The sequence below is a fragment of the Thamnophis elegans genome, chromosome 2 (assembly GCF_009769535.1).
Source record: "Thamnophis elegans isolate rThaEle1 chromosome 2, rThaEle1.pri, whole genome shotgun sequence".
Classification (NCBI taxonomy): domain Eukaryota; kingdom Metazoa; phylum Chordata; class Lepidosauria; order Squamata; family Colubridae; genus Thamnophis; species Thamnophis elegans.
The window spans coordinates 59,972,534-59,984,096 of NC_045542.1; the positions used below are offsets into that span (position 1 = coordinate 59,972,534).

At 38.2% G+C, this 11,563-nt stretch overlaps 1 protein-coding gene across 1 annotated transcript in view; it reads left to right on the forward strand.

Annotated features, from left to right (window-relative positions):
* METRNL (meteorin like, glial cell differentiation regulator) overlaps nucleotides 1–5,001 on the forward strand; it is a 37,681-nt gene extending 32,680 nt beyond the window's left edge. Inside the window, exon 4 of the mRNA XM_032210616.1 lies at nucleotides 2,374–5,001. Coding sequence (XP_032066507.1) covers nucleotides 2,374–2,690 — 317 coding nt within the window. The 3' untranslated portion in view covers nucleotides 2,691–5,001. The remainder of the gene's footprint in view (nucleotides 1–2,373) is intronic.
* Nucleotides 5,002–11,563: the final 6,562 nt, after the last annotated feature.

Here is an 11,563-nt window from a genome sequence, read left to right on the forward strand (position 1 = left end):
CAAATAGACATAAACACAGTGATCTGTGCCAGCAAAAGGTATCCCCTTTTCTGTTATGTCTCCCCCCCCCCACACCCCCAAAGAGACAAGTGGTTTTCCTTAGTATGACTAGTGGGGTAACTGTTTTCCTCTTTATGGTAGTGAAATAGCATTAAAGCAATTTTCCCACGCTTGGAATCCAAAGTAAATGTTGTAATGAAACAGCTGGGCATGTCTGGTCTTGGACATGTGCTACAGATATAAATACAGTCTATTAGTATTGTGGATATAATAGGGGTATATTCTGAACAAGGAGGAGGATGCAACACCCAGACATTGTGGTGGGATTGCTCTTGCTCCGTCTTGATGGAAAATGTTGCCTAGACAGGTGGTGGCTTGCTGTGTGTATTTCTTCAGGGCAGAATGCCAAAGAATTCAATGTAAATGTTACTGGCCATTAATAGAATGTGATTTAAATTTCTAGGGTGAGTTTGGTGTAGGCATTTATTTATTTTAATGGTGAGGCTTATCCTGTTTAACTAATAGGCAAACTGGTCTTCTCCATGTGTTTTGACCCCTCCAGGTGTTTTGTTTTGTTTTTTTAGGTTCCATGACACATGGTTATTTGCAACTGTATTCTGAACTTCCCAAAAGCTAAACATTGCTCCTTTCTTCATGCTAGCTTTATAGATGAACTCTTAACTTTATGCAAATGAAGAAAATATTTGTTTCCCTATTTTGTCAACTTTTGCAGTGGATAGATTGAACATTAATGAAGCGAATACTTGTTTTCCTATTTTGTGATATTTTGTAGTGGATAGATTGACTGTTGCTTTAGACACAGTTGAAATCAAGAACTGTCGTGGCTCTAAACCCCAAGATTATTGCAGTTGGCTTTAGTAGATTAAACATGAATCATAGCCTTTCTCAATTGTGAGCCCTTCAAATCTGTTGGACTAACACTTTCCAGAATTTCCAGCTTTTGTCAGAATTGTAGTCCAACATATCTGGTTGGCAAAAAATTGGAGGCAGATAGTTTATGATACATTTCTTTTCTGAGGATTTAATAATTAGCAATTCCTAAAAGAGATGATTTTCCCAATATTTTTCTGGTTTTTGCACTGAGGCGATAATTTGACTTACATTGATGCATCCCATACATCAATATTAAGTCTTATTGGAAAGCCATACCGGGCATTTCCCAAACTGGTAAAAGTAAAAGTTTCCCTGTCCAGTTGCTTCCGACTCTAGAGGGTGATGCTCCTCTCTGTTCTTAGCCAAGGGAGCCAGTGTTGTCCAAAGATACTTCTGTGGTCATGTGGCCAGCATGATTATATATGCCGAGGCACATGGAACGCTGTTACCTTCCCCTCAAAGTGATATCTGTTTACCTACTCACATTTGTATGCTTTTGAATTGCTAGATGGGCAGGAGCTGGGGCAAGTAACAGGAACTCATGCTGTCACACAGTGCTCGGGTCTCGAACCTGGGCTGTCAGCCTTCCAGCTGACAAGCTCAGTGTCTTTTAACTGCTGAGCCATTGTGCCCCTTGCTTCCCAAACTGATGTCTCACATTTGTCCTCAATCTGGATGATTTGGAGGAACGTTAACCGAGGAGAACTAGAGTTAAATACATCGAGGAAGGCTGCTTTAGGAATATTACTTTTCAGAAATTGTGATCTGGACATCAGCTTACAAATAAACACTAATTGTTTTCTTTTTAACTTTCTCTGAAATATCTAATGATATTTATATATGAAGCTAGTTAAACTCTAGTTTGGTGCAATACTGTAAGATAGATCTTCCCCAAGCTGGGGATTATGAGAGTTAGGAACTAATATATTCAGAATGCAATGTTTTTGGCAACATTATTAGTTTTTGTTTAGTTTTGAAAAATGGATTTAAAACAGACCATTCTTAATCCAACCATGTTTCATATTTGTTTTTAATTTTAATTTTTAAAAATTGTAGTTTGGGGAATCACTAATAACAAACAATGAGGTGAAGCTGGAAATGGGCTCATATAAAACTATAACGTTGCTTTTCCTGGATGTGTTTTAAGTACCTGAAACGGAACAAAACCCTTTCAAAAATATTACTATATGTGCATAAACTCAGATACAGAACTTAAGGTTTCAATGCAGCAATGTATAATTAAACTCACAAATGGTGTAAGAATTTAAGAACACAACAGAATTTGCCTCATTTGGGGAGGGATCTTAACATCTGGTCCTGTCATTCTTTTTCTTCCAGGATGCCACTGAATAAATATTTTGTTAACCAAAATCCCATATATGTATATTAAAGACAATGATAAATGCTCATGTAAAAGTGGATCTCAGGGTAGCTCTGTATCTAACTGGGCTTTTCTTTTCTGCCTGTGTTTCTTCCTAGTTGTCAGAGGTACCATCCAAAGTGTAATCAACGAGGAGGATCAGCAAGATTCCATTATCAGTATAAACATCAATAGAATCTACAGGCAGAAAACAAGGATCTTCAACTCTGCTGAGGAGAGCGGTCGGTGGCAAGGACAGATCAAGACTCTGCTTCAATGTGGGGTAAAACCAGGAGAGGGAGACTTCCTCTTCACAGGCAGTATGCACTTTGGGGAGGTCAGGTTAGGCTGTGCCCCACGTTTCAAAGACTTCCAAAGGATGTACAAAGAAGCCAAGGACAAAGGACTAAATCCATGCGAAATTGGCCCAGACTGAAACGATGTTCTTCAGCTGTAGGTTACTCTTAGAGCTCAGCCAGAACTAATTCTTAGTTGCTGCAGATCTGCTGATTTAAATGGAACTAATAACAGAGAGGAACCATCTGATGTCAGAAACAAAATATTCTCCTTTAAAGAGGTCTGTAAGAGGAGACTGGATGAGCGTTGAGTATGGAGGATCCTTGAAGCCTAGAGACTCCTTATTGCTGCTTGGAGGCTGGGCTTCTTACAAATCCCGAGGTACTTTCTAACCCTATGACCTTATGACTATAAGAACCACACAAGCTGGTCTTTGCGGCCAATGGCTTGCTTATGGAATTGACTGAAGTACAAAGCTAGAACGCAATCCCGCATTTAGTCCATTTGAACTAAATTATTTTTATAGGTTCCCCAGGGTGGGGAGGAATGAAATGCGTCACAGTCCTTGTCTTAAAAATATCAATCAACCAACGAACCTTTGAATCTTTGTAATGCTAATGTGTAAAATGTGTTAAGCAGATGTAGCATTTTGCATGGTATACGCAGACGACAATGTGGTAGAAGCTGGCGAACCCATTTTAACATTGATGCTTTGTTGAAAAAGAAAAAAAATAGGCTTGTTATACAATTTTTTTAAAAAATGGTTTCCCATGACAGGAATTTATGGAATTAAACACTTGCTTTTCTTTTTTAAAGAGAGAGAATGTACAATTACCACCTGCAGTTTGTGTTCAGCGTGGATGAGTTGATTCCATTCCAGAGAAATAAAATGTTCCTGGATTTGAGCCAATGTTGTTGTGATTCCCATGCTGCTTCTGCCTTCTGCACTTTTAAATTTAACTGATTGGTATCTGCACCAAGGTGGCAAAAGGGCTATTTTAAGTACAGATTTTGTTTATGTAAAACACTTGCACCACCTTCCAGGGACTGAAAACTTGCCTTCTTTCTGAAGGCATTTGAAAAGCTGATAGCATCTTGAATGGTAACACTACTCGGTACACCATACCAGCTTTGCTCAAATCTGAGCAGCTCTTGTGTCGTTGCTCTTCATTTACAAAATTTACATGCTTTTTTATAAATGAGGTTTAGTGTTTCATTAAAAAAGTTAAAATACAAATACATTTGTATTAAATAGATTTGAAATACAAATTTAATATAATGGAGATGTCTTAGTACAATCCACTCGTGCCTGATGTTATCACTACTTTTTCATTGGGAATTGAATTTCTGTTTATTCTCAGTTCTCTTATCTTCATAATATTCTTCGGCACCAGACTTTCACATTCTCGGCTTTCTGTGTTTATTGTGAGGACTAAAAAAATAGCAGCAATCATATAAAACAATAGTAAAGAAATTGATTATTTAGCATTCCACAAGAACTTTGAAGGCATGGGATAGCATCTGTACATTATAAAGCCAATGATTGATGTAAATTGGTGTTGCTATAGAAGAACAACTGAAAAGGTTTTTCTGCATATTTTTTTTCATTTTTACTTATATAGTAATATATATTGGGTCCAAATATTCAGCTACTTCCATTTGACCCTTTTATAAATGTATATACTCCACTTTTGATTAAATGAATCTCCCGATTTATTTTGTCTGCCTTCAAGTTCAGTGTTGACTCCTGGCAACTGCCTGGACAAGTCCCTGCAGTTTTCTTGGCAAGATGTCAGAAGTGGTTTCCCTTTGTCTCCTTCCAAGAGCTGAGAGTGTATGACAGACCCAAGTGCCTAAAGTGGACTAGAACTCATTCTCCCAGTGTCCAGCCTGCTGCCTTAATCGCTACATCAAACTATATCTCCCCAAATTCACTTGCAACAGATTAAAATATGTCTATTACAATAGTTGCAAATTAAAAATTGCAATAAAATCAACAATAAACGCTCAATAATCGCACACTGAATTGTTGTTGTTGTTCTATGCCCTGCCAATGCAAATAAAAACACCCACAGTGTAATATCTCTTTCCCTCTTGGGCCCTTATTTAAGTCAGTTTCCTGAATAAGTCTTCAGGCTTTTCAGGTTTCTTCTGAAGGAAAAGTTGTTCTGATTATATCCCCATATTTTAAAGTTAATTTATGCCTTCCCAGCATGTCCATGAAGCATCTATTTTTGTCCTATAAATATTGGCTGGAGCCTGGCTTTTCTCTTGAAGTTACCAGCCACGCTGATCACTCCCTTTCCAGCTCTATTCTAAGTTCTTTGTCCTCCCTACATCTTAGGCTTTGCCATATGGCAAGTTCTCTTTTGTGTGGGAAGTTTTCAAAATTGCTGACATGCATTGCTACATGCTTATTATCTCAATACTGGCAGGTGCACTCATAAAAATTAAAGACTCTATAAGGGAGGAGTCAACAACAGTAATTTAATACACAGCCCATTTTTTAACAACAAAAAGTCTTTAAGTGGAATATCATGATCATGATCTTCATGATGGGCCACACCGGATGGCCAGTGATGCTACTCTCTGTTTTTATGTTGTGTTGTCAAACTTAACCTGTGGCTAAGGCTGTTTCTCTTGAAAGGCTGTCAGATCACTTGAAAAGAAGGGATGGTGAGTTGTAAATTGAAGTGAAGAGCCACTTCTTGCTATGAAAGGAAATCTTAAGTATCTCTTATGAATTGCTATTTTCCTTCACACTAAAGCTAATATAGAAGATTATATGGTGTTTAGGATTTGGCAGCATTTTAAGATCCAAGGGTGTTTTTTTTCTTAAAAATATTTTAAAGATCCTTTTGAAAGTTGAAGCTGATTGATTTCAAAAACAGCAATATGCATTTGAATGCTGCAGTTGCAATGAATTAATTTAAAGAAATAATGTTAGTATGTCTGAGCTTTCTAAGTCAGAAAATCTATGATATTGATAATGGGAAATGTTGGGAAAATAAAAACTACAAATTTTCAGCTATAGCCTTTAGCAGCTTGACTTGTCGGTTTGACCTGACAGGCTCCTAAGGGGAGTGGAAGAGGAGGCCAGTGTATTGACCTCACTCTTTGATAGAGAAGAACTGGAATTCATGATATGAAGAATGGTAAAGCCACGGGATTAAATGATATTCATGTTGAACAAATAAACATTTTGGAGATTTTTCCAAGCAAATGGTTGTCATTACTTTTTAATGAATGTGTGGCCTCAAATTGTATTCTGGAGATTTGGAGGAAAGCCCAGGTTATTGGACTTCTGAAACTCAGAAAAGAACTGAACGACCCAAAGAATTTTAGTCCAATTTCCCTCTTTTGCTATCCTTTCAAACTCTATGAGAGAGTTCTATTAAGTAGAATGTTTCCTGTCATTTAACAAACTCTTATTCCTCAATAAGCTGGTTTCCTCACAGAGCAGATAGTTAAACACATCCAGCACACAGAGGATGGTTTTCATTTAGGTCTAATCATGGGAGCTGCTTTTATGGATTTATCTGCGGCTTATGACACAATTGATCACAGGAAGCTTCTCTTAGAATTATATAATATCACACATGGCCTTGCTCTGACTATTTGTATTGATGAATTTCCAGGGGAAAAAGAGCTGGTGGAAGCCCAGCAATATGGTCTTCACCAGGGGAATGTTCTTGCCCTGCTATTATTCAATATATACACCAATAATCAATCCATTGGTCTTAATACATTATCTTTTATCTATGCTGATGATTTGTCACTTACCACTCAGGGAACTAACTTCTGGTTCTTAAGAATATGTCAGAATACTATAATGTGAATGGGCTAAAACCTGACTATCAAAAAAAAATTCAGTGCATTCCATCCCCCAAAACAGGCAGGCCAGATGTAGGCTCGATATTACCTGGAATGAAGTGGCGCATTGTGAAAATCCACATTACCTTGGTGTTACACTGGACCAAACATTCACCTTTAAAAGACATCATTGCAATTTAATGCAAAAGATATCTACCTGTAATAATCTCCTCAGAAAGCTGGCTGGACCTATTTGGGGTGACCACACCATTACTCTTCGAATGGCCACCCTTGTATTGTGTGACTCGGTGGGAGAGTACGCCTGCCCTGTTTGGGACCGGTTTGCACACCTTACACAGGTGGATAGGAGGTTTAATGATACATGCTGCATCATTAATGGATGCTTGCGCTCCTCCCCAGATGGCTATATATCTTGGCGAAATAGCCCTTCCAGGCATTATTCTCCAACAAACTGGCTTATGGAATATGGGAAGGTATTACATGATCCAGCAGACCACTTATTGGCTAAGTACCCCCCACAAAAAAATTGAAATCAAGAAAGAGCTTTTTAGATTGTGCCAAGGAGATTGTTACTACACCTCAAAAAGAACAATTTAAAAGATATAAACTTCTAGTTAAAACATCTTCATAATTGGATAGAACTGATTGAGGAGTTGCCTGAGGTTCAGAGAAGGAATGGACAATTTTAAGATGTTTAAACAGACTACACACTATTTTGTCTAGGACTAAAGACCACAGAGGACAAGGATATGTGCTATTCAAACAACTATCCATCTTTTACAGTGCCCTCTGGACTGACATGCATATAGAATGACTTGCTGGTTTGAAATATTCTTGCCATCAATGTGGCCGAGCATTGGGCTAGGACTATATAAATTTATGTTGTATTTAAATTTAAATTTAAATTAATAATTTCTCCATTTCTAGTTCCAGCATGTCTGACACAAGGCGAGATGAACTTGACTTGTCCTTACATTTCCTGGGGTGGTTGGGGACTTTTCTACAGATGGAGAGAAGCCGTTATTACCCATCTATCCTAGAAGAATATGCTTCATATTAAATTTAGGAGTACTCTATACCAGTTTAATTTCCATGGAAAACAAAATAATATCTTCCTAGGATGAAAGAAGAATTATCCTTGCAAATAATAACTCATTCAATATGGCTACCCTGAAAATCATTATTTCAAAGGAAGAAACTTCTTAATTTCTAATCTCTTTGATTAGAAGTTTCAAGAGTGGATTGTTTGGATTGGCAGAGGTGTGTACACCCTGAACTGGAATAATAAGGGTGTGGCAAATAACATCTTCCTGTGGTAACTTTGGAGCATACCATTGTATTATTATTATTTTGGTATTGTACCTGCTTGTTAAGGTAAGGTTTTTTTGCTTTGTAATAGGATCAGTTTTTATGTAAACAACTTGTGCAAACTGGCCCCTACCCAAGAAGAGCTCATCTATTTATTGTAACAAAATGTTCAATACAATGTCCTAGAAAAGCATGAGGCAATCAGATTTCCAATCCACTCAAGAGCATCTGTTCTTGAGTCCCTGTTCCTTCTGATACTTGGTGGGCAAACATTTCTCTTCCAGCAAGTAATGAAATGACCTATCACATTGGTAATTGGTTGGGAAATAAGGCTGCTGAATGATAGAGGATAGGCATCCATATGACATTTATTTTTTATTATATAATATATATCTTATCAATCCATCCATTCAAAGAAAACTGATACAAAAATTAGACAAATGTATTTTAGAAATAAATATACATGCTATTTTAATAGAAGCATTTAGATTAGGATTTCTGAACCTAAGTGTCACTGTTCCGAGCAATACACCCAATTCAATCAGAACTCTTACACACCACATAGATTCAAAAGACCTTTTTTTGAGTACATAGTCTTGGCACTTAATGAAGTGAAGCTAGCTCTACAGAATTTCCACCTTTCAGTGACATAAGAGGTCTTGCAACTCCCTGTCTCCTCCAGGTGTTCTTGGTCACGTAGGTTAATCAGTAGTAATGTCTCCTTCGGTCTCATCAGCTCTTTGGTGCTATGACCTTGCTGTCCATGCTGCATCTGGTTGCTATTACTATCAGATAGTTAGGAAATACACCCTACTCCTCAAATCCCACCGTGTTTCATCCCTCATCCCTCTCCTTGCTGGCCCACTTTCCTCTCCTCATGTGTGGCAAATAAGAAATGGAACACAGTTAACCATGGTTTCAACTTACGCTGTTTCAGAAGTTAACCCTGGGATCTTCCAGATGTACACATTTGTAAGATGAATTGGGAGGAGCAGATGTAGTTTGCACTGTAAAGCTAGGGAAAGCCAAGTTGTCTATTTGAGAACAATTACTAAGGCTGAGAGTCCCTTCTTTGAATCTCCTCAACCTAATGTGCACCTGAATCCATTTATAGCATAAAAGGTAAAGGTTCCCCTCACACATATGTGCTAGTTGTTCCGGAATCTAGGAGGCGGTGCTCATCTCTGTTTCAAAGCCGAAGAGCCAGTGCTGTCCGAAGACATTTCCGTGGTCATGTGGCTGGCATGGCTAAATGCCAAAGGTGCATGGAATGCTGTTACCTTCCCACCAAAGGTGGTCCCTATGTTTCTACTTGCATTTTTTACTTGCTTTTAAAATGCTAGGTTGGCAGAAGATGGAACAAGTAATGGGAGCTCACCCCGTTACGTGGCACTAGGGATTCGAACCGCCAAACTGCCAATCTTCTGATTGACAAGCTCAGCATCTTAGTCACTGAGCCTTCTTTATAGCATAGCAATTACAAAACACATCCGTTGCCTGTGTTTAAAAATTATTTATAATGTGTTCGTATTTCAACCCTAACCAAATTTTCCCAGCACAGTTTGCAATACAATAATGTATACTGATCCTATCACAAACTTGCAGAAGGAAATTTCCCTGAAGACAATAGAGTTTTTTCCCCAAAGGTAAGTGCACTTTTAAATCTAAAAATGGACATTAACCGTTAAACAAAATTGGAGAGACAATGATTTTTGGAAACTGACTGAAAGTGTAGGGTTTTTTAAAATTCTAAGATAAAAATTTCTCTTTAACTCAAGATAGCTCACATTCTCTTGATACATTTTTAGAATTTCTATAGAAATCGCTGCATGGAACATAGATGTGATTTCAACTTTGAAGCTGCAAAAGTTTTCCTTGGGCAGAGGGTGGATTAAAGTCTTACAAGGAAGCATATATAATGTCTTTTCAAAGTTTGAGTATCTACCAATATAATCAATTTGTTTTCTTTTTGATCCTTCTCACTATTATGGGTTGGTTATAATGAGATTGGTAGGTGAGTTCTCTCCCCCCTCCTTTTAACAGAAATCTATATAAGGGAACTTGCTTGTGTAGAAAGAATAGTTTAGTTCATAGAAAGTAAGTAATTCATTACTATCCATTCAATTCCTAGTGGGTAACACATCAATTTACAGTATATGGTGATGGGAGATTACTTCAGCATGTTCCTTCCTTCCTTCCTTCCTTCCTTCCTTCCTTTTGTATTGCCACCATCATGATATTTGTCTTTGGATGAAAAATAGCAAGTTAAAAATATCAATAAGGACAAGAAAAACTGAGCACATTAGACAGCACAAATATCCGTATTAAAATGCCCCCACGCCCTGGATAACCTTTAATGTCTGTGGAGATTATCAGTCATCCAGGTCATAATTGTCTCAAAGGTCCTTTTTTTCTTCAAAAGGCAACCGGATTGTTTTTTCCTTGAGGAGGAAGAAGAAAACATTTAGCTTGTCATCCAAGAAGCTTCATCAAGAAGCCCCACCATTAGAACTGCTGAAGCTTTTAGATGAGAACCAAAGTGTTTTCATTTTCTTCCTCAAGGAAAAAAAAACCAGTCCAGATGGCTTCTGAAGAAGAAAAAAAGCAACTCTGAGACCAATTTTTAATGTTGCTTGAAAGACCACCAAGGTCAGGCCAACTAACTTTCTTACTTTATGCTGATCCACAGGGTAGGTGCGGTGATTACATTTGGATCTCAAGAATACACAAGAGAATTACAATGAAAATAACTTCTTGACATGAAATCATAAACAGGGTTTTATAAGCATATGCATATGTATATGTGGATGAGCATACAGGAAGAATACTGAGGGGCTGCTTAAGAGGGCAATATTAAATATTGAAAACAGCCTAATTCTCTTAAGTGATTTCAGGAATTAGATTTCCTTGCAAGTCACTAGATTATTAGATAATCTATTAGATAATTGTGCCAGTGTCGCATAGTGGTTGAAAGTGCTGAACTAGCCTGGAAAAACCCATGTTCGAGTCAGTGGTGGGTTCCAGATCCCGCTGCAACCGGTATGGTGTAACATGGGCCAGCGTACACCATCTGAACGCATGCAGCACGCGCACACATGCGTACTTACCATCTGCGATGCTTCACGACGCCTCTGTGATGCTCCAGTTGCTCGGCGGAGCATCGTGCAGGCACCGTATGCTCCGTGCACGGGTGAGGAAGCCCCGAAGAGCTCAAATACAGGTAAGGACAGAGGGTGGATGGGCAGGCCCTCCAGAGCACTGTACCGGAATGGTACCCGGTGGTCCCGGCAGGCACTGGTATGCCCGTACATGGGCATACCGGTCATAACCTACCACTGGTTCAAGTCCTCACTTGATTTCAAAGCACACTGTAGCTCATCCATTCTCTTTCACCTCAAATCCCATATTTCTTGTTGAGTAAAGTTTCTTTTTGTCCTTAAGAAAAAAAGGGGGACAAAAAAAGCATTCATAGAGATAGGCTGGAGGAGTCACATTGCTTGTGTAAGAACATCATATTCTTTAGAGGAAATAAATGTCAACTAAATGAATAGAGCTGTACTACATATTGAATTTTTAACTTTTTATTGCTTTTAGAGAGGCAGGAATGATCCTACTGTGCTCCCTACATCATCACTGCACTTTTCAAGCCACTGTTTGTCCTCTGTTTTAAAGAACTGCAATAGAAAAATGATGTAAGGATTTATAACTCAAAGTGACAGAAAACAACCATAGGAAGATATGATAAAATGGGCTTTAATTCCTGAATGTTTTGCTGTAAGAAACATGGTGCCTTTTTAAGATGTTGCAAAACATTGGTGGATAATGTCCCGAACTGCAGATAGAACAAATAAATATAGTACAGCCACCTAT